Source organism: Muscardinus avellanarius (genome assembly GCF_963383645.1).
Source record: "Muscardinus avellanarius genome assembly, chromosome: 10".
NCBI lineage: Eukaryota > Metazoa > Chordata > Mammalia > Rodentia > Gliridae > Muscardinus > Muscardinus avellanarius.
Genome location: NC_137796.1, coordinates 58,598,436 through 58,621,526, shown reverse-complemented (window position 1 = coordinate 58,621,526; position 23,091 = coordinate 58,598,436). Strand labels below are relative to the sequence as shown.

Below are 23,091 nucleotides of genomic sequence, written 5' to 3'. Positions count from 1 at the left end.
GTCTCAGCCTCCCGAATGCTGGGATTAGAAGTGTGTGCCACCACGCTTGGGTCACTTCACCTTTTTTTTTTAGTGGTACTGGGGCAGAACCCAGGGACTTTTCTACCTCCCGGCTATCCTCCCAGACCTATTTTATACTTTATTTGGAAACAGGGTCTCACTAAATTGCAGAGAGCCTAAGTAGCCGAGGCTGGCTTCGAACCTGTGCTATCCTCCTGTCTCAGCCTCCCAAGCGCTGGGATTACAAGCGTGAGCCACCACGTCTGGCTCCTTTTAAAGCGTGTGTATTTTATTTGCTTTTCTGGTTTTGATTTTTTTTTTTTTTTTGGCATATGCAGTGGTTTTTAACATATTCACAGAGTTATGCAACCGAATCCGTGGTCAATTTTAGAATATTTTCATCAGCCATCAAGAAGCCTTGTGCCCATTAGCAGTCGCTCCCCGTCCCCTGCGCTCGCTTCGGAGCGAGCAGGCGCTGCCGGAACTAAGTGCCCCAAGCTGGGTGGTTGCCGCACCAGCAGCTGGAGCGGGCGGCAGGGCTGCCTCCCTCCAGGGCTGCCCTCCCCGCTCTGCTGTGCTTGAGGGGTCAGGATTCTTCAGGCGGCAGAAGCAGCTCCACCTGGCCTCCTCCTCCTGCGAGTCCCCTCTGTCCCCATCTCCCCTTCATTCAAGGGCAGCAGCAGGTTGGTTTAAGGCCCACCCAATGACCTCCTTGTAACCTCTGTCAAAGACCTGTCCCCAAACACCTTCTTAGTACTGAGGCTCAAGACCACCGGGCACACCTGAAGGCTGAGTCCTTGGGAGGCTGAAACAGGAAGATCGCGGGTTCACAGCTGGTCCCCACTCCTAGAGACACCATCAGCAACTTAACCAGACCGTTTCAAAACAACAGCAAAATATAGGGAGGCTGAGACAGGAGGATGGTAGTTTGAGGACAGCTTCAGCTACTTAGGCCGTTTGCAACTCAGTGAGACCCTGTATCAAATAAAAAAAAATAGGGCTGGTGGTGTAGTCCGGAGGTGGAATGTTCCCGGGTTCCATCCCCACTACCGCAAAACAAACAAACAAACAAACAAACAAACAAACAACCCCCCACCCCCACCCCATCCCTGGCATGCGCCCTCGCCGGGAAGCCCAGGGTTGGGAGGCTGCGCTCTGCTGACCCCTGGTGGTCGCGGGGAGGAACACTGCGCTCTCGCCATCCTGGCCGCTTAGCAAGTCCGTGCACTGGCTGGTTGGTGGTGTCTTCACCGCTGTGGTCTGGAGAGATCCTGATCCCGCCTCTCCTCCTCTCCACTTCCAATAGCCAGCTCCGGTCGCATCCACCAGATCCAGGCTCAGCTTCTCAGCCTCAGGTTGCAGTGCGGCTTGCCCAGCACTGTCAGTGACTCATCCATTTTTGGGGGATGTGTGGTGCTCGGGATTGAACCCAAGAGCATTCTGCCTCTCAGCGACACCCCCAGTCCTATTTTAGCTTTATTTTGAAGCAGGGTCTTGATCAGAGGCTCACTACTTGCTGAGGCTGTCTTGGAACCTGTGATCCTTCTGTCTCAGCTTCCCAAGTACTGGGATAACAGGCACAGGTCACCACACCCGCATTCCTTGGCGAGGTGTGTGGGTGTGTGTGTGTGTGTGTGTGTGTGTGTGTGTGTGTGTGTTACTGGGGATGGAACTCAGGGACTTTCTACCTCTGGGCTACACTCCCAGACCTATTTTATATTTTATTTGGAAACAGGGTCTCACTAAGTTGCTGGGAGCCTCACTAAATAGCTGAGGCTGGCTTCGAACCTGTGAGATCTACCTGGCTCAGCCTCCCAAGCACAGGGATTACAAGCGTGCGCCACCACGCCCGGTTTATTCCTGGACTTTTTATTGAGCTACACTCCCAGCCTTAATTTTTATTCTTTATTTTGAAACAAGGTCTTTTTAAATTTTTTAAATTTAATTTTTTTCGGTGGTACTGGGGTTCCTGAAAAACCTTCCACCTCTGGGCTACACTCCCAGACCTATTTTTATTTGGAAACAGGGTCTCTTAAGCCAGAGCGGCTGGCTTCAAACCTGCGTAATCCTCCTGTCTCTGCCTCCCAAGTGCGGGGATTACAAGCTGTGCCACCACGCCCGGCTTATTTTTTTAATTTTGAAACAAAGTCTTTTTTAAATTTAAATTTTATTTATATTTTTATTTATTTGATTTATTATTTATTTATTTTTATTTTTTATTTTATTTTTTATTTTGAAAAAAGGTCTTTATTTTGAAGCAAGACCTAAGTAACTGAGGCTAGCAGCGAACCATGATCCTGTCTCAACCTTCCAAGTACTGGGATTAAAAGTATGCATGTGGTGGCACACACTTGTAATCCCAACATTTGGAAGGCAGAGACAGGATCTTGGTTCCCAGCCAGCCTCAGCTACTTAGTGAGACCCTTTGCAACTCAGTGAGACCCTGTTTCAAAATAAAGAATAAAAAGTAGGACTGGGAGCCGGGTGTGGTTGTGCACGCTTGTAATCCCTGCGCTTGGGAGGCTGAGACAGGAGGATCGCACAGGTTCAAAGCCAGCCTCAGCTACTTAGTGAGGCTCTCAGCAACTTAGTGAGACCCTGTTTCCTAATAAAATATAAAAAAAAAAATAGGTCTGGGAGTATAGCCCGGAGGTAGAAAGCCCCTGGGTTCCATCCCCAGTACCCCCCCCCCCCCCATACACACACACAAATAGGACTGGGGTTGTCGGCTGGAGGTAACCTGCCTCTGGGTTGCATCCCCAGTACTAAAAAATAAATAAAATACAGGGCTGGGGGTGTAGCTCGGAGGTAGAATGCCCCTAGGGTCCATCTTCAATACTGTAAAAAAAAAGAGAGAGAGAAAAAAAGAAAGTGTGCGCACACTTTCTTTCCCTCCTTCTCTTTCTTTTTTTCTTTCTACCTTTGAGCTACACCCCTACACCTACTTTTTATTCTTTTTATTTTGAAACAGGGTCTCACTGAGTTGCAAAGAGCCTCACTAAGGAGCTGAGGCTGTCTGCGAGCCGTGATCCTCCGGTCTCAGCCTCGCAAGTGCTGATTTGCTTATTTATATTTTGCAGTATTGGGAATGAAAACAAGGGGTATTCTACCTCTGAGCTACACTGCCAGCCAGCCAGCCTGCTTGCTTTTTTTCCTTCCTTCTTTCTTTTTTGTGGTACTGGGGATGGAACCCAGGGGCATTCTCCCTCCAAGATACAACCTCAGCCCTATTTTTTATTCTCTTTATTTTGAAAAAGGATCTCACTGAGTTGCAGAGGGCCGAAGTAGTAGCTGAGGCTGTCTGCGAACCATGATCCTTCAGTCTCAGCATCCTAAATGCTGGGATTACAAGTGTGCGCCACCACATTGGGCTGACCATTATCATTGTTATTGTCTTGTACTGTGGATTGAATCCTAGGGCATTCTATCTCTCAACTATATCTGTGTGTGTGTGTGTGTGTGTGTGAGAGAGAGAGAGAGAGAGAGAGAGAGAGAGAGAGAGAGAGAGAGAGAGAGAGAGAGAGAGAGAGAGAGAGATATATAGCTGGGGACGGAACCCAGAGGCATTCTATTTCCGAGCTACACCCTCAGCCCTATTTTATTCATTTTTTGCAGTACTGGGAATTAAACCCAGGGGTATTCTACCTTTAAGCTACACCCCCAGCCTTATTTTTTACTCTTTATTTTGAAACAGAGTCTCACTGAGTTGCAAAGGATCTTCTTACTAAGTAGCTGAGGCTGGCTGTGAACCTGAAATCCTCCTGTCTCAGTCTCCCAAATACTGGGATTACAAGTGTGTCCACCACGCCTGGCTCCTGGCTTTTATTTACCTATTTATTTATTTACACTTTTGCGGTACTGGGAACCTAGGGGCATTGTACCTCCGAGCTATACCACCAGCCCTATTTTTAAAAAATTCTTTAAGACAGGGTCTCACTGAGTTCCAAAGGACCTATGTAGCTGAGGCTGTCTGCGAACCACGATCTTCCTGTCTCAGCCTCTCAAATGCTGGGATTACAAGCGTGTGCCACCACGCCTGGCTCCCTATTTATTATTATTTTGAAATGGTCTCAGCTGGGTGTCGTGGCGCACACTTGTAATTGCAGCATTTAGGGGGCTGAGACTGGAGAATTGTGGTTCGAGACCAGCCTCAGCTACTACTTACTGAGGCCCTTTGGAACTCAGTGAGACTCTGTTTCAAAATAAAAAGCAGGGCTGGGCGTGTAGCTGAGAGGTTGAATGCCTCTGGGTTCCATCTCCAGAACCACACACACACACACAGTGTGTGTGTGTGTGTGTGTATATATATATATATATATATATATATATATATATATATATATATATATATATATATATGGCAGGGGGTATAGATCAGAGGTCAAATTTCCCTGGGTTCCACCCCCCCACACCCCCTCCCACACAAAGAAACAGGGTCTCACTGAGTTGCAAAGGGCCTAAGTGGCTGAGGCTGGCTGTGAACCATGATCCTTTTGTCTCAGCCTCCCAAATGCTGGGATTACAAGTGTGCATCACCATGCCTGGGTCCTTCTCCTTTATTATTATTTAGTGGCACTGGGGATTGAACCTGGGGGCATTCTACCTCTGAGCTACACTCTCAGCCTGTTTTTAAAATTTTTATTTGAAAACAGGATCTTAAGGTTGGTGTGAAGCCTCCCAGATTCTGGGGTCACCCGTGTGCAGCGCCATGCGCGGCTGAGCCTGACATTCAGATCCTCTTAGTGGGTCCTGGACTCCTTGCCTTGCAGAGAAGTACTTGCAGCCTCTGCCTCTGCCAGTGAGATGGCTCACTCTCAACTCTGCTCCCTGACATCTCAAAGCCCCACACGGGCACCCGACTCTCAGCACTGTGGGCTGCGCAGGGTGGTCTGGAGGGTGCTGCGGTCTTGGACGTGCTTTGGGTGGACCATGACCTAAAGGAAATGGCCAGAAGGCTTCTGGGAGACAGGGCAGGGCCGCGGGGAAGCCGGCAGCCCCACTCTCCCTGCTTGGTGTCCACAGGGCCATCCCGGGACCATGGCGTGGTGCAGGCTGGCAGCTCCCGAAACCAGTGTGGGGAAGGGCTTCCTTCATTTCTCTCGTTCTTTTTTTTTTTTTTTTTAACAAGATTGATTTATTAACTATGATACATATCACATAAGGCCTTTTCAGTTTTTTTACACCATTCCCATTAGAGACAAGTACAATACTTTGTAGCAAATACATGATTTTAGAAAACAAAACCAAACAAAAACACCTCAGTCAGAGATGCCTCAGCCTTCTTGAAAGCTGACCATGCACTAATCAGGCTGGAGCCTCAAAACCCACGACGTGTTAACGAAAAAGTCTGGAAATTAAGCAAACATTCCTAACACCAACTAGGAGGTCCTGGTTAAAGCCCCTAAAATACAAGAAATAGTTATACTTTCTTTACATAGTTCTCCACTTTTGCTGCGAAACAGAAATTTGGGCACACAGCCAGACTACTAACACATTTCAATACCATTAATGTTTTTTTCAGGAAACTCAAAATATTTGTTAATTCAACATATATAAAGATCATTTAACATGTGAAAATACAAGTACCAGAAAAATAAGCTGGCAGCAGCACTATTCCAAATTTTCAAACAAGTTTTATTCCCAATACAATTCCAAGACATTTCCTTTTCTTAAAAAAATGTACACAGGGAACATTTTCTTTTAATGCAAACAATAACTTACTCCCTGTCTGGACTACATGGAGAGCATGTGGAGGGCCGCCGGGCAGAGGAGCCGCGCAGTGGTCTCTGGGCTGGCACTTCTCCTTAAGCAGAGGCAGCAGAACCTGACAGGAGGGGCGCTGTGCAACCGAGCACCGCACCAACCAAGGCCCCGCGTGCGAGTTGGGCAGCTCTGCTGGCGGGTGGGGAGGGGCGCAGCCAGAGGTCACTTCTGAGGAAAAGACGCTGCAGCCGGCTCCCTGCAGTGCTGGGGCACAGGCCGCCAAGCCCCTTTAGACCAGGAGCTAAGGCATCGTTTGGGGAAGTAGCGCTTGGCTGAGCCCCTTCTGCGAGGGAGGGGCTCCTGTGATGCCACTTTGGCTGCCAGAGCCTCTCCAGCAGGGACCCTCCCTGGGGAGGAACAGATAAAGCCCTATGTCCAACTACCCTCCACAAAACACAGAAGGAATGTGCAGTGACGCCTGCTCACCAGCCAGGACCTGAGAGGACCGTGCAGCTTACACAAGGGTCGGTGTGAGAGCACTTTCCAGGGCCCGAAAGCCTTGGGGGTAAGTGATGGCGGCGGGTGGGCAACATCCTGTGCTGGGCCAACGTGACCAACCAAGCCCCAGGTCTCTTTTGTGGGTTGGAACAATGTCTTAAGTGAATGAAGCCCAGAAATGGGGACTGCCCACACTCCCTCAGGAGCGACCCCACGCCCTCGGCTTCTGTGGAGGCAGGACGTGTGCCAAGTGGAAGCCAGCTCGGAGAGCAAGGGTGGCCTCGGCCCTACTGCTGCCCCCAGTGGGTCAAGGGCAAGAAGCAGTGCTCCTCCCTAGAGGGGCCGCTGAGTGCACACACAGCAGCTCAGGTGGGCCCCACTCACACACGGGGAGGCCACAATCCTGCTCCTGCAGTTCCTATAACTCCAACTCCTGGAAGAGCATGGCCTGGGAAAAGCAGGGAAGTGAATTAAATAAAGCCCCCACCTCATCTGCCTGGGGCTGAGGGGTTTCAGAGCCAGAGGACATACTGACCAACCTTGGATCTACGTTTCTAGGTACTAGAGCCACCAGAAGGAGAAAAATAATAAATCCATCATCCAACATTTACCCAGAACATGTCTGCACCTTGGGGTTGGCTTTGTGTTCTCAGGAGATGAAATGGGCTAGGGTGTAGCTCGGGTCTAGAGTGCCTGCCTAGCATGCATGAGGCCCTGGGTTCAATCCCCAGCACTGGGGGGGAAAAACACACACACACACACACAAAAATAAAAAACACCCAAACATACAGGGTAATCTAGTGTTTCCAAGCACCTTATTTTGCCATAAAAACTAAACAGGAGACTGCCAGCTTATCCAGAGGAAGGGCCCACTATTGACCCAGGGAGGCGCAGGTGGCGGTTGCTAGTGAGGAGGCCGTCCTCCACACCACACCCCTCAGGACATACCACAGAGCTGTGTCTAAAGTGCAACAAGACCCGGGCCTGTGCAGTGCAGGCCCTCTGCCCCTCCCGCACCCGGGGTACCTTAGTGTCAGCATTTCTGGCTGTGAAGGCGGAGGCCCAGCCGTGAGAGGGGACAAAAACCTGGGGACCAGAGGCTGCAAGCTATTGGGGTTGCTGGTTAGGGGCAGAGACAGGTGTGGGAAGGGCTCTTGGGTGAGTGGCCTGGTCATGCCAGGTGGTAGTGTTTTTCTGGACCGAGATCACAGAGGTTCCCCAGTTTGGGCCCAGTGAATGGCCCATACACCACGAATACCCCTGCTGGTGGTGTTCCACAGCCTGGGCTGAACATCTCAACACCACGTAATCAAGCCCGAGCCCAAGTGTCCCATCCTGCTCCCCGTGTGCACAAGTAGTGTTTCTATAGTAGTGTAGTATCAGGCAACCAGCCCAGGACCCACGCTGGTCCCACCCACCAGCTCTTCCACCATGGGCTCAAATCATCTTAGAAAAAGGGGGATCTGCTGACGCAATCTCAGTAGGATCCCATGGGTTCGCAGGCGGGTGCTCCAGGCATTCTTATTTTGCTGTCACATAGACAAGGCCACCGCCACCTGTGTGCCTCCCAGCAGAGGTGGGAGGGCAGTGGAACCTTGAGGTCTGCAGTTTTCTTTCTGTGATTTCTTCTTTTTGCTTTTTTAATTCTTGGAGGGGCTTCTGAATTTTCTTCCAGTGTTCCTTTGTGTGTTTGTAAAGAGAATGTGTCTGGAAACCTGTGTGGGGTGGAGGGTTGCACGCTCTTGGTCCAGGTACAAAGCTAGCCTCCTTGGGCTTTCATCCATTGGGTGGGTGCCCCAGAGTATACTTTGGGGCGGCAGAGTTGTAGCCTACGTGTTCCCAAGGACCTCCCATAGCAGGTGTGCGTGCAGATACAGAAGGTGGAAAGACAGACAAAATGAATGGGAAATGTTCTCTTCGGGGTCCGGCCTGCATCTGGGAACATCCTCCTCCCCTGGCAGAGACCAGGGTTCTATCCCAATAGTGGGCTCTGCACAAGCAGGGTGATGCCCTGAAGCTGGTGTGCACAGACAGATGGGGAGACAATCCAGGGGCAGTGGAGGGGCAATGGGGCTGCTGCCTGACTAGGTCAGTCCTCAGAGTGGTTTGGGTCAAAGGATGGGCCGACAGCTGCTCCTGCAGCCAGGCTGAAGTACTGGGCTCCGGGCGCCTGACACCCAGCTTGTGGTGGACGCTGGTTGGCGCCAACGCTGAGACCTTGAGGTGACGGGGAAGAGGGACACTTGGCCCCTGCCCTTGCCCCAGTGGCCTTGGTCTGGTTCAAGGCTGAATGCCACCCTGTCAAAGAGAAGACTGGTTCTCCTACCACCCCAGGCCCTGATGGCTCACAGCGTGTGCTCGGCTTGCAGCTGGGAGGAGAGCAGTGGCTGCATAGGGGACTGGGGGGTAGGTGGAGGGGACTGGGGGGGTGATGGCTGACTCGTGACAGGTGTGGAGGTAAGGAAGGGGACAGTGGAAGCCATAGCCGAGGGGGAGCTGGGCACAGCGCCTGGGGGCTCACTGATGGGCCGATTGTAGAAGAAGAAGGGGCACTGCTGGATGAAGAGTTCGATGATTGTCTGGTAGGTGCGCGTGGCTGTGAGTGCGTCCATGGTGCTGAAATCGGGCCTCATCAAGGTCGGCCAGAAGCAGATGGAGAGGTTCTCGCTGGTCATGAGATTGACCTTGTTATTGTGGCTGACCCTGCAGGCGACAACAAAGCCATCGTCAGAGCTGTACATGCCGTCCCATCCTTTATGTGCTCTGGCGACTGTCTCACAGGCTGCTCTTCCTGCCTGAGACCCTGAGGCTGCCTGTGTGAGCTTCAGAAGAGGTCCATGCAGTCTCCTTTCCCTCTCCACTCACCCTTGGGGGTTTAGTGTGGCCAGCTCCACACAAGCACCTTGGGAGACCCTGGCCCAGAGAGGCCCACAAATCCCTGGGGGTGGATGTACCCCCTCAGAGCCTCACTGGTCAAACACTCAAAGTGGGTGACAGTTCTCTGGCTGTGCAGTGACAGAGCTTCTCTGAGTCTCAAGCCAGAGCTGCATAAAACACTGCCAACAAGCTGGGTGTGGTGGCGCACGCTTGTAATCCCAGCATTTGGGAGGCTGAGACAGGAGGATCATGGTTTGCGGACAGCCTCAGCTACTTAGTGAGGCCCTCTGCAACTCAGTGAGACCCTGTTTCCAAATAAAGAATAAAAAAAATAGGGCAGGGGGTGTAGCTTGGAGGTCAAATGCCCCTGGGTTCCATCCCCAGACCCCCTAAAAAACCCCAAAACAAAGCAAACAAACAAGAACAAAAAACAAAACAGAAAACCCCACTGCCAACAAAGCTCTCCATTCTGTGCGTGAGCAGGGCTGTGTAATAGTCTCGGCTTCTTGACTGGCAGCTGCGCTCCCTTGATGGAGGCTCACCCTTTTCTTCGGCAGCCCTTCTGGCAGTGTCTTGTCACATACCAGTTGGAAAATAGAATGTGTTGGAGGTGGAGATTTGGGAGGCTCCTAGGATTTCAGCTGCTGGGGCAGTTTATGGAGGCACTAGTACTCACCAGAGAACCTTCCTGTGTGGGGAGCAGGGGTGCCCTGTAAACCCAGGTAAACCAAGTGCACCACTGTCTGGTGTGAGCACAGTGGGTCGTGTGCAACAGAGCCAGGATGGAGACCTCAGGTCGCCTCTCATGCGGTAGACAGGTGCCCCTCACAGAGGAGGCTGAACAGCATGGTAGGCTGGACCACACCGGACCTCGCAGGCTGGGGCTTTAACCAAATGCTGTTAACCAACCTCCCCATCAACTATTCAGAGGAGGAAAAATAACAAAATCACCCTGCAACCTACTTGTTTAGGTGAGAGATGACGTATTTGAAGACTTCATGATTTTCTTTTGGGAATTTCTTTAATACTTCTTTAAGGGCATGTAACTTCTGCTCTCGGTCGTTGATTTCTGAGGAGAGAAAAATCAAAGACCTTCGCTGCGGCTGGTGAGTGTTTGGTGGCGGTAAGCAATACGGACAGCTGGCGGGGCCTGTGGCTGGCAGCTATCTCAGGGAATGCTGTGGCGGGCCTTCTCTGATGACTGCCCAGGGCTTCAGGCAGGCCAATCCTGCTCTGTCCCCACGCTGGCACACCTGGCCATGGCATGGGCCCGCACGCCAGACCCACCTCTGTCTGTTCCAGGCCCCTGCTGAAGGGCACTACTGTGTGTCTGAGGCTTCCTGGCCCCCACCACCAGAGAAGGAACCATCCATAGACTACCATAAAGAACACCATTCTTTGCTACTCTGGTTGCCCCTGGAGACATGCATCCTGATGCAGAAAGACAGTTTGCTTCCTGACCAGACGGGCAAGCGCTGCCACCCACCCACGCCAACAGTCTAGGGAGGGAGTCCATCACAAGACCAGGGCTCTGTCCTTCCCTAGAGACATAGGAAGCCTCCATCCATTGCTTTGTTGGAAGAGCTGGTGGAAACAGTGGGGGAATTCTTACACAGCTCATCAAAGAGACCATGCACCCTCTTCCCCTACTGCCGCCCACACCCTGCCTATTAGGGAACCCCAATGTCCTGGGACAGGGAAATAAGCAGCTCCAGAGAAGTGTGTGACCTGCTGCAGGCCTGGTGAAGTTAGTCCCTGCAACCCAGAGGAAAGTACTGTGCTCCCTCGTTTTGAGAATGAGGAATCTGGGGCACAGAAAGAGTGCAGAACTGGGAATCAAACCCTGACCAACTGGCTGAAACCTGAGTTGTGCCTGCTGGGGAGACCTATGTCCTGCTTCCCTCCCTGAGTGTGCCTTACCTGCCCTGGCTGGCAAGGCAGAGGCAGTCTGGAGTCTGCCTAGCACCATGCTGACAAAGATAGGTTTCTCTGCAAGGTGTTGTAGTGCACACTTGGAATCCCAGTACTTGGGAGGCTGAGACAGGAAGATCCACAACCTTGGAGCTGGGCGTGGTGGTGCTTGCCTGTAATCCCAGCATTTGGGAGGCTGAGACAGGAAGATCAGGGTTTGTAGACCGCCTCAGCTACTCAGTGAGGCCCTGAGTTCCTCTTTCAAAATAAAGAATAAAGTGGGGCGTGGTGGCACATGCTTGTAATCCCAGCATTCGGGAGACTGAGACTGGAGGATCGCGGTTTGCAGCCAGCCTCAGCTACTTAGTGAGGCCGTTTGCAACTCAGTGAGACCCTGTTTCAAAATAAAGAATAAAAAATTTGGGCAGGGGGTGTAGCCCGGAGGTCAAATGCCTCTGGTTCCATCCCCAGACCAAACACACACACACACACACACACACACACACACACACACACACACACACACGAGAATAAAAAATAGGGCTGAGCTGTAGCTCGGAGGAAGAATGCCCCCCTGGGTTCTATCCTCAGTACTGCACAAAACAAAAACAAAACCCACCACCACCAACAGAAAACTATGGCTCAGCTAGGTGTGGTGACATACTTCTGTAATCCCAATACTTGGGAGACTGAGACAGAAGGGGTATAGCTCAGAGGTAGAATGTCCCTCGATTCCATTCCCAGTACCACATACACAAAAACACCAAGGCTCTTAACTTGGTTTGGGGCATAGACTCTGTGGACATGGATGAAAGCTCTGGATCCTCTGTAGACATGCATACATACCATCCTCCCTCAGCCTTCCGGAGGATCATGGACTCCACACACCATGCATTCCAGAGGAGAGCTATGGCCTCCTAGCTAAGAACTTTTATAGGAGATGACATTCTAAAGGGACGCAGGCTAGAGAACTGCATGAGAAACCTGCTGTAGGCTGGGCTTGGAAGGTCAGACCTAATGTCAATGGTGGGTGACAAGTGCTGGTTTAGTGGGCTGTGTGGTGGTGTAGAGCTCGACCCTCCCACTCAAACAGTCTTGGGTATTAAACCTGTTTCCAATACTAAGCAGCTGCGTGACCCTGGACAAGTGACACCTGAGTGTTAGATTTCTTGTCTGTAAAAGGTACATGCCTGTAATCCTAGTACTTGGGAGGCTGAGACTGGAGGATCGCGGTTCGCAGACAGCCTCAGCTACTACTTAGTGAGGCCCTCTGCAACTTAGTGAGGCCCTGTTTCAAAATAAAGAATAAAAAATAGGGGAGGGGGTGTAGCTCGGAGGTCGAATGTCCCTGGGTTCCACCCCCAGACCTGCATAAAAAATAAATAAATAAAAATTTAAAAAGACTAAAACAAATTAGGGCTAGGGTGTAGTTTGGAGGTAGAATACTCCTGGGTTCCATTCCCAGTGCTGAAAAAAAAAAAAAAAAAAAAAAAAAAAAAAGCGAGCTCAGGGCTGGACACAGAGAAGCACCTGGCTACTGGTCTGACCTAGGGAAGCAGTGCAAGGAGGCTGCAGGACAGCAGGGACGGAGCTTAGGCAGGACCACGAGCCACACGTGTCTCGGCCTTGAGTGTACGAGCAGCATCTGCTAGGGACCTAAGATCAGCCCTGTTTTTTATTCTTTTTTTCTTTCTTTTTTTTTTTTTGGTGGTACTGGGGTTCCTGGAAGCCCGTCTACCTCCGGGCTACACTCCCAGACCTATTTTATACTTTTTATTTTTGGAAACATCGAGTCTCTTAAGCCAGTGTGGCTGGCTTCGAACCTGTGCGATCCTCCTGTCTCCGCCTCCCAAGTGCGGGGATTACAAGCGTGCGCCACCACACCCGGCTTATTCTTTATTTTGAAACAGGGTCTCACTGAGTTGCAAAGGGCTTCAGTAAATCACTGAGGCTGGCCACAAACCTGTGATCCTCCTGTCTCAGCCTCCCAAATTCTGGGATTTACAGGTGCGCACCACCACGCCTAGCTCCCCCACCCCTATTTCATTCTGAAACAGGTCTGGGTTGTTTAGAGTCCCACTATGTTGTTGAGGCTGTCCTTTAAACTTAGAATCCGACCTCAGGTTCCTAAGCCTTGAGTTTTAAAATCCTTTACTGTTAGGTTTCAATAAAGAAGTTTGCTTAGAAAAAGTAAACTGCAAAGCCGGGTGTGGTGGCACACGCTTGTAATCCCCGCACTTGGGAGGCTGAGACAGGAGGACAGTGCAGGTTCGAAGCCAGCCCCAGCTACTTAGTGAGGCTCTCAGCAACTCAGTGAGACCCTGTTTCCAAATAAAATATAAAATGGGTCTGGGAGTATAGCCTAGAGGTAGAAAGCCCCTGGGTTCCACCCCCAGTACCACCACCAAAAAAAAAAAAAAAAAAAGCAAACTGCAAGCCGGGCATGATGGTGCATACTTGCAATCTCAGCATTTGGGAGGCTGAGACAGGAGGATCGTGGTTTGCAGACAGCCTTAGCTACTTAGTGAGGCCCTTTGTAACTCAGTGAGACCCTGTTTCACTGAGGTAGAATGCCTCTGGGTTCCATCCCAGTACGAGAGAGAGAGAGAGAGAGAGAAAGAAAGAGGGAGGGAGGATGGGAGATGATATGAGGAAACAGGAGAACCATGTGTATGGCTCAGTTTCATTTAATAAAATAATCATGCCCCCTTCCAGATGTGACTGTGCACAGGTCTCTCTGTAGGTGCCTTACGACACAAACACAGCTGTGTTTGTTTTAATCAAGCACTTGAGCGCAACATCTTCTCATAGGAGCCGAGCCTCACCCGTCTGTCTTCCCTCCCGGCTGAGTCAGGAAGCGGTGCTGACCTGGCCACCGTCTGCCGGAAGCCCTCTCTCCTTCCTATCCAAGAAACAGCAAGGATGGGTGTTTCCTTTCTTTCTTCCTTGAGGGGCAAGTACAGAGCCTACTTTGGTAGTAATTCATTGCCCTCCTGTGATGGAAGCCTAACCGTCTCCATATAGCACTTCAGCCGGGGCCCCAGTAAGAGCCTAGATGGTCACTCCCTACTCCTCCCCTCCCTTCCCGCCAGCTGCCTGGCCAGGTGCTCAGGAGCACCAAGAGTGTGGCAGAAGAACCTCAAGGATAGCAATGGGAATCCTCTCAGCAAAGCAGTCTCCGTGTCCATGACAGTAAAACAAGGCCAATCCTACCAATGTCTTTTTATTTTTTTGTACTAGGGATTAAACCCAGGGGTATTCTATCTCTGAGATATACGCTCACACTTTATTTTAGTTTTTGTTTGGAAACAGGGTCACTAAGTTGCCAAAGTTGTCCTTGAACCTGCGATCATCCTGTCTTGACCTCGCAAGTATTGAGATTATAGGTGTGCACTACCACGCTGGGCTTTGATGTCCTTTGACTCGACCTCATTCCCTTTTCCCTCCCCATTTGCTGAGGAATAAATTGGCAGCCTTCTCATATAGAAAAGACACTAGCAGTGGGTGCGAGTGTAGCACAGTAGCAGTGTGATGACCTAGCAAGTGTGAGGCTGTTTTTTGCGGCTCTGGGGATGGAATCCAGGGGCATTTGACCCCTGAGCTACACCCTCTGCCCTATTTTAATTCTTTATTTTGAAACAGGGTCTCACTGAATTGCAGAGGGCCTCACTAAATAGCTGAAGCTGTTCGTGAACCGCGATCCTCCAGTCTCAGCCTCCCAAATGCTGGGATTACAAGCATGTGCCACCACGCCTGGCTCGAGGCTATGGTTTCAATCCCTAGCACAGAAAAAAACAAAAACAAAACAAAACAACCCAAAATAACAATTTAGCAGGGCCCAGTTTCCAAATAAAAGTCAAAGTCAGCTAGGGGTGTAGCTTGCAGGTAGAACACCTCTAGGTTGCCGGGCGTGGTGGCGCACGGTTGTAATCCCGGAATTTGGGAGGTGGACACAGGAGGATCACACAGATTTGAGACCCTGTTTCCAAATAAAATAGGTCTGGGAGTGTAGCCCTGAGGTAGAAGGGTTCCATCCCCAGTACCACACACACACACACACACACACACACAAAAAAAAAAAAAAAAAAAAAAAAAAAAGAAGAAGAAAAAAGAAAGCCATGTGTAGTGGGAGGCAGAGACAGGAGGACTGCAGTTTGCGGACAGCCTCAGCTACTTAGTGAGGCCCTTTGCAACTCAGTGAGACTCTGTTTCAAAATAAAGAATAAAAAAATAGGGCTAGGGGTGTAGCTTGGAAGTAGAATGCCCCTGGGTTCCATCCTAAGTACTGCAAAAAATAAAAAGAAAAAAAGAAAAAGATACCAATTTCACACAGCCTTTGCCACACACCTGAGTGGAAGGTGGACTGGCTGAGAAGCCCGCTCAAGAGGCCATGACGAAGGCACTAAGGCTGATAAGTGGGCAGGTACGACTGTCCCAGGCTGGTGCCTGGCTCAGCCACAAGCTGCAGAGAGGAAGTGGGCAGGCCTCGTGTAGACAACAGGTCCAAAGGAGGCATTTTGGGGTCAGTTGAACCAACAAAATCTGCACAGTCTAGGCAAATGAAAACAGCTGAGACCCTTTAGAACTCAAAAGGAAGAGGAGTAGAATAGCCAGAGGTCATCAGGGACTTTGAGAAACAGGGCACGAAAAAGGTTCAAAGACTGTCCCAAGGTCTCACAAAATGGAGGCAGGGACTGTAGCCGAGTCCTATGCTGGGAGCTGCTGCTGCTGACTCAGTGCCTGAGCTGATGGCCTTAGACCACCCCACCTACTTGTATCACAAGAAAAGGAAAAACCCGGGCTCAGGGTCACAGGCCTCCAGCAATGTGTGCAGGATGCCAAGCGTGCAACTCCCCCTCACCGCTGGCCAGAATGGGTTTGCTCTCTGCTGGGCCCAGAATAGGAAGCATGACCTTGCAATAAGCTGCTCAGTGTCTTCTGCTCCATCAGACGGAGGCAGGGACTGCACTCTGTCCACTGCCATCCGTCTCTGTTGTCACAGGGTCCCCCACAAATGTATGTCTGTGAAATTACTAACCCTGTGCTTGGAAGTGTGGAATGCTGGGCACCCAATTAGCTATCTGGGCAGACAAGAGGAAGGGAGGATCCCAGAACCAGCCCTGTCACAAGGCAGCTCAGGAATAAGAGTCCAAAGGATGACAAGATTCTTCTGCCTGTGACCTTGGCAAGCATTTATTATCTCCAGTCTAAATTGTCTCATCTGTCAAATGAGAAGGGCAAGATGATAAGCCAGCATCCTGAAACATTTCCTTTTGACAGTATGATGAAAACAACTGGTCAAGATATCCCTCAACTAAAAGGGCTGGATTTTTTTTTCTTGTGGGGCTGGGAATGAAACTTGGGGAGCATTCGACCTCTGAGCTACACCCCCTGCCCTTTTTTTTTTTTTTTTTTTTTTGCGGGTCTGTTGATGGAACCCAGGGGCATTCGACCTCCGAGCTATATCCCCTACCCTAATTTTTATTCTTTTATTTTGAAACAGGGTCTCACTAAGTTGCAGAGGGCCTCACTAAGTAGCTGAAGCTGTCCGAGAACCGTGATTCTCTAGTCTCAGCCTCCCGAATGCTGGGATTACAGGCGTGCACCACCATGCCCGGCAAGGACTGGATTTTATGAGCAGTTTTGAGGGTTAATGAAGACCCAAAGGACACAGATCCTTAGCTCAGAACCTCTGGCCTGAAGTAGAGCCAGCTCTAGGATCCCTGCCAGCACAAAAGTTGTAAGATGGGGCCTATGGGGACAAGCCAGAGGGATTCTGGATAGGGAGAGGGGAAAAGCAAAGACAATTATAGGGCAAGAACAACTTTTGGGCTGGGATGCAGTGTGGAAGGAGAAGAGAAGGCAATACAAAGCATTCTCCTCTGCCTCCTGGAGCCTTTTCCTACCCCATGCCACAGCTCAGGGGCCACCTCTCCACAGGGCCTCTCCTTCCCTCCACCTCAAGTGTTTCCTGGGCTTCTAACTCAGCTTGCTCCATTCTGTCTGCAGGTATCTTCAATGTGTACTCAGGGAGGGTATGGGGCCCCGCGTGCTAGTTCCTGTATGACTCTGGCCTCAAGACAAGCTGTGTTGCCTCTGAGAGCCTCAGTTTCCTCTTCTGTAGAAGGGATATATAATAGTACTTACCTCCAAAGCTACTATAAAGCAGTGATGCCTGGCAGAGTGCCAGCCAGGCACACTGCAAGCACACAACTGGTGTGAGCTTTAAATGTTACTATTTATTTCTGAGTCCCCCACACTTCACATTGAATGTGGGAGGAAGATGCCTGGTAAATAATCATAGAAATCTCTACTTTGTGGGCATATTTTCAGCAACCTTCAATATTGTGAGATTCTGCTCTACCAGTTAAATAGACAGCGACCTTGATATTTGTTGTGATGGGATCTGAAACCAGGTCTAAGCCTGAACACACAGTCACAGCTGCTAGGTTTTAAGTGGAAAAGTGGTGGTCAAGTTGAGGTTGCCATGGAAACCCAGCCAGTCTGGGGAGTAGCTACTTTGGGGAATGGCAATCTTCATTTCTTTCCTTTTCCTTTTTTTTTTTGGAACTGATGATGGAACCCAAGAGGATTCTTCTTCCAAGCTATACCACAACATTTTTTTCCTTTCCTTTCTTTCTTTCTCTCTTTCTTTCTTTCTCTCTTTCTTTCTTTCTCTCTCTCTCTCTCTTCTTTCTTTCTTTCTTTCTTTCTTTCTTTCTTTCTTTCTTTCTGCGGCACTAGGGATGGAACCCAGGGATATTCTACCAAGCTACACCTCCAACCCCTTTTTTTTTTTTGTGGTACCGGAGATGGAACCCAGGGGCATCGTACCTTCAATCTACACCCCAGCCCTATTTTTTAGCCTTTTCATTTCGTTTTTTTTTTTTTTGTGGGAAGTACTGGGGATCTTTATTTTGAAACAGGGTCTCACTGAGTTGCAAAGGGCCTCACTAAGTAGCTGAGGCTGTCCGTGAGCCCCAATCCTCTGGTCTCCGCCTTTTGAATGCTGGGATTACAAGCGTGTGCCACTATGCCTGGAGCTAGCCTTGTTTTTTGTTTTTTATTCTTTTTTTTTTGTTGTTGTACTGGGGTTCCTGTAAGCCCTTCAACCTCTGGGATACACTCCCAGACCTATTTTTTATATTTTTATTTGGAAACAGGGTCTCTTAAGCCAGCACGGCTGGCTTCGAACCTGCACGATCCTCCTGTCTCTGCTTCCCAAGTGCAGGGATTACAAGCGTGCACCACCACGCCCAGCGTGTGCTTTTTATTCTTTTATTTTGAAACAGGGTCTCAATGAGTTGTGAAAGGCCTCACTAAGTAGTAGCTGAGGCTGAGCCACCATCCTCCTATCTCAGCCTCCCCAGTGCTGGGATTACAAGCATGAGTTACGACACCAGGCTCCCATAGCTCTATTTTATTTTTGTTTTGAAACAGGGTCTTGCTAAGGCCGATGAAACACAATGGGACGAGGAAGCCAAATCCCTCCATCCCTTTCCAAATGCTGCAGTAGCAGCAGCAGCTAGGAGCCACCTCCTCAGCCTGCAGGACTCTGTGGGAAGGTAGGCCATTCCCTATCAAAAGCACTTCCTTCTCCTGCCCCCTCCCCAGACAAAAAGGTGCTATGTCAGCAGTTCCAGAAGAAACAATGGCATTCTGGTGGATGTCAGGATTCAACACACCTCTAGATGGCGCCAAATAAAGACAAATTCAGTAAGGAATTCCTGGTTTCCAGTAGGTTGTCAACAGAACACCTTCCTATCTTTTTTTTTTTTTTTTTTAAGCAGTACAGGGGATGGAACCCAGGGGCATTCTACCTTCAAGCTATACCCCCAGCCCTATATTTTATTCTTTATTCTGAAACAGGGATTACAAATGTGTGTCACCATGCCCAGCCACATTCCCATCTTCTAACTTCTATTCAGATAGAAGCTTTAGAAAGAGCCCTCTCCAGAGAGATTTCCTACCTACACCTTCACATCTGAGCCAGCCTGGAGCCTGCCAAAAAAGATACTGCTCAGGAGAACCTGTGTGTGCTGAGGGCAGGTCCCCTCCCCGCCACACTGGCTGCCAGTACTCACTGTGTGCCTCCACCAAATCAATCTGCATGTTGTACGGCACCAGTGGATCTGGCAGCTCCGAGAAGAAGCTCTTCATGGCACCTGCCACAGTGTTCACGGTGAAGTCTTTCTCTGCCAGGTCCAGGCTGTGGTCTGAAAGGAAGTCAGCAGAGTGAGGCCCGGCAAGTCTGAGCGAGGCAAAAGCCACAGGGAAACAAACGCAAGGCTTGCCAGGAGCCAGAGGGACGCTAGCCAGGAGCTGTGCAGGCACTCAGGGCTAGCAGACGCTGGGAAGGTAGCATACGTAAGTGCTACCAAAACAGGCTCTGCAGTTCAGACACAGGCCGACACCCAGACCTCCTTCAAGGCCACCAGATGCCCCCACTGGCCTCTGGCTAGGGCCGATGCCCTCACCCTCATTCTCTGTACCAGAGCCCTCCCCTCGCCAGGCTATGAAGGGTGCTGCCTTTCTCCACTCCTCTCCCTACAGGGAACAAAGGAGGCTTTGCTGAGAGGCTGGCTCCCCATCCAGGTGGCTCACAAAACCACAACCATGTCCTCGCCTCTGCCTGGGGAGGTGCTGCCGCTCCTCTCCCTGCGGCCCCTCAAAGCCCAGGGCACCACCACCTTCCTGTTCATTTCCGTCTATGTAGGTGCTTTACTACACCCCTGACTGCAGCAATCATCTACTGAGGAACACTGCCAATGTCCATTTTGGGCGGTGGCCAGCCTTTTCAGATTCTTGCAGGGACAGCCACGCACCATATAACCACATTGCAGTCAGAGCAGACTGCACGCAGGATGATGGTCCCACAGATGATACTGCCTAGAGACACGGGCCACCTTAGTTTGTGTAAGGGTACTCTGAGATGAAGTCTCTAAGGATACATTTCTCAGAAGGTGGCTCCAACACTGAGTGATACATGACAGGGTAGAGTGCTTCTCCCAGGGTGTGCTACCTCTGAACTCCACCCCCAGCTCTATTTAATTAATTAATTAATTTATTTATTTTGTGGTACTGGGGATGAAAACTAGAGGCATTCTACTTCCTAGCTATACCCCAGCCCTATTATTTATTCTTTTTTTGTGTGTGTGTGTCTGGGGATTGAACCCAGAGACATTCTACTGCTAAGGTACATACCCTGCCCTACTTTTTATTCTTTATTTTGAAACAGGGTCTCACTGAGTTGTGGAGGGCCTCACTAAGTAGCTGAGGCTGTCAGGTACATACCCTGCCCTACTTTTTATTCTTTATTTTGAAACAGGGTCTCACTGAGTTGTGGAGGGCCTCACTAAGTAGCTGAGGCTGTCCACGAACCACGATCCTCTGGTCTCAGCCTCCCAAATGTTGGGATTACAAGCATGTGCCACCACGCCCGGCTTTATTCTTTATTTTGAAACAGGCTCTAAGTTGCAAAGGGCTGGCTGTGAACCACGATCTTCTTGTCTCAGCCTCCCAAATGCTGGGATTACAATTGTGTACTACCACACCTGGCTTATTTTATTTTAATTTTGAAACAGGGTCTTGATAGGTTGATTAATCTTATTACTTGTGGAGACTGTCCTTGAACCTGCTATCTTCCTCCCAAGTACTGGAATTATGGGCAAGTGGCCCCACACCTGGCTCTGTCCTCACTTTGACATCTCCTTTCCTAACTACACAGTTAGCAGGGGGTGCCCTTTCTCATGGGCCCCTCTGCCTCGAGCTGACAGTGGTGTGCAATGTACTCTGCTCCTGCAAACGCTGGGGGAGACTCTCCCTGCTGGGTCCCATGGGCCATGCCCTCTGGTGCCCTGCACTCACCCCTCCCTGACCACTGGCAGCTGACAACTTCCACTGCTCAGACACCCTTGCTTCTGGCACAGGCGTGTGTGGCTGTGCCTGCCATGCTGTGGCCAGGCTCCAGCTCAGAGTTGGGTTGCCTGGCTGGAGATGTTTCACAAATGACAAGTTAGGAGAAGGAAGGTGCCACTAAGAATGAGCGTGACCCTCTAGAGTTCCGCTTTGAAAGCCAGGGAGGGCGCTAAGGTCAGTGCATCCCCAAGTGTCTCCTGTGTTCTCTCATGTGGGCCTGTGCAAGAGTAGCCATGGCGGAGGGCTCTCCTGGCAAAACAGGATCACCACCTCAACCTGACTTTCACACTGCGTGCCGGCACCAGCCCTGCCCAGCCAGAGGAGTCTTGACACTTCAGGGCAAATGAAGTGCACGTGCCCGTGAGGGCAACCTGGCTGCCATCTGTGGATGGTGACCGCGCCTGCTGACTCAGCCTTGGCAGGGTGCTGCTCTGGTTGCTGGTCCTTTGCAGCGGTGTGATTGACCATGCAGGCAAAGCAGCTGGGGTCACAGGTGGTCTTGTTCTCAGACAAGCCGCACGCCTTGGTAACAATTGTGGGTCGCTGGGTGGCAGGGTGCCTGAAGTCCCACAGGTATTCCTCCTATGCCTTACCTTGATCGAACTGTCTCTGCAGACTCTCCATCTCTGACTTATTCCCGCTAACCCGGTAGATGCCTTCAGTGCTGAGTCCTGAGGAGAAACAAGCAAGCAGAGGCCTTATCATCAGGGACCGAAGAACAGAGAATGAATGCTGGGCTCCCAGACAGAGGGGCACCCACTAGCAGAGCAGAAGGGGCATGCTTTCTTAAACGCTTCATTTCTCCAATGCTTCACCCACTCTCCTTGCATTCGTCTTTCATTTAAACATTTATAAAACACTTGCCTTTTGGTTAAGTATAAAGTATAGAAGTTACAGATAAGCTGGGCGTGGTGGCGCATGCTTGTAATCCCAGTGTTTGGGAGGCTGAGACAGGAGGATTGCACAAGTTCGAAGCCAGCCTCAGCTACTTAGTGAGGCTCTCAGCAACTTAGTGAGACCCCGTTTCCAGATAAAGTATAAAATAGGTCTGGAAATATAGCCTGTAGGTAGAAAAGCCCTTGGGTTCCATTCCCAGTACCAAAAAAAAAAAAAAAAAAAAAAAAAAAAAGTTACAGATAACTTTCATCCACATTTTGACATGTACTCTCAATTTTTTTTTGGTAGCATTGGGGATTGAACCTGTCAGCATTTTTAATTTTTTGTTTTAAAACAGGGTCTTAGAGCCAGGCATGGTGGTGTACAGTTGTAAAATCAGTACTTGGGAGGCTGAGAATGGAAAACCTCCCGTTTGAAGCCAACCCCAGCTACTTGGTAAGGAACTTTGCAGCTTAGTGAGACCCTGTTTCAAAATAAAGAATGAAAAATAGGGCTGGGCATGGTGGCATACACTTGGAATCTCTTACTTGGGAAGTGGAGACAGGACTGCAGGTTCAAAACTGGACTCAACAATTTAGCAAGGCTCTCATCACCAAAGAGAATGTTTCCAAATAAATAAAACCTGGGAGGGGGTAACTTGGAGATACAATACTTCTCCTGTACCAAAAACAAAGGTCAAAAAAACAAAACAAAACAAACAAAAAAGATGATAGCCAGGTGTAGTGGGACATGCTTATAAATCCTGTACTTGAGAGGCAGAGATAGAAGGATCTAGGTTCACTGTCAGTTTCAGGAACTTAGTGACACATTGTTTCTTTTTTTCTTCTTCTTCTTCTTTTCTTCTCCTTCTCCTTCTTCTTCTTTTTTTGGTGTGTGTTCTGGGCATTCCATCTCGGCTCTACACTGCCAGCCCTATTTTATTTTATTTTTTTGAAACAGGGTCTTCATAGGTTGATGAGAGTCATTACTTGCTGAGGCTGTCCTCAAACCCATGATCCTATTTCAGACTCCCAAGCACTGGGATTACAGGAGTGCATCATCATGCCTGGCTAGTGAGACCCTGTTTGTTTGTTTAGGAGGTATAGCTTGGAGGTTGAATGCCCCTGGGTTCCATCCCAGACCCGCAAAAACACCCCCAAACAAACAAACAAAGAAAAAAACCAGGGTGGGGATGTGGCTCACAGGTAGAACACCCCTGGGTTCAATCCCCAGTACCACATTAAAAAAAAAAAGAAAGAAAGAAATAGACACTTTCTCAATGAGTCATGATGCCATTTAGTCTTCCAT

At 49.9% G+C, this 23,091-nt stretch overlaps 1 protein-coding gene across 1 annotated transcript in view; it reads right to left on the bottom strand.

Annotated features, from left to right (window-relative positions):
• Positions 1 to 8,546: 8,546 nt before the first annotated feature.
• The window catches only part of ARHGAP35 (Rho GTPase activating protein 35), a gene marked incomplete at both ends in the record, with an annotated part of 85,251 nt that continues 70,706 nt past the window's right edge, over positions 8,547 to 23,091 (bottom strand). Inside the window, 4 exons of the mRNA XM_080704178.1 lie at positions 8,547 to 8,904; positions 10,042 to 10,147; positions 19,074 to 19,205; positions 21,501 to 21,578. Coding sequence (XP_080560304.1) covers positions 8,547 to 8,904; positions 10,042 to 10,147; positions 19,074 to 19,205; positions 21,501 to 21,578 — 674 coding nt within the window. The remainder of the gene's footprint in view (positions 8,905 to 10,041; positions 10,148 to 19,073; positions 19,206 to 21,500; positions 21,579 to 23,091) is intronic.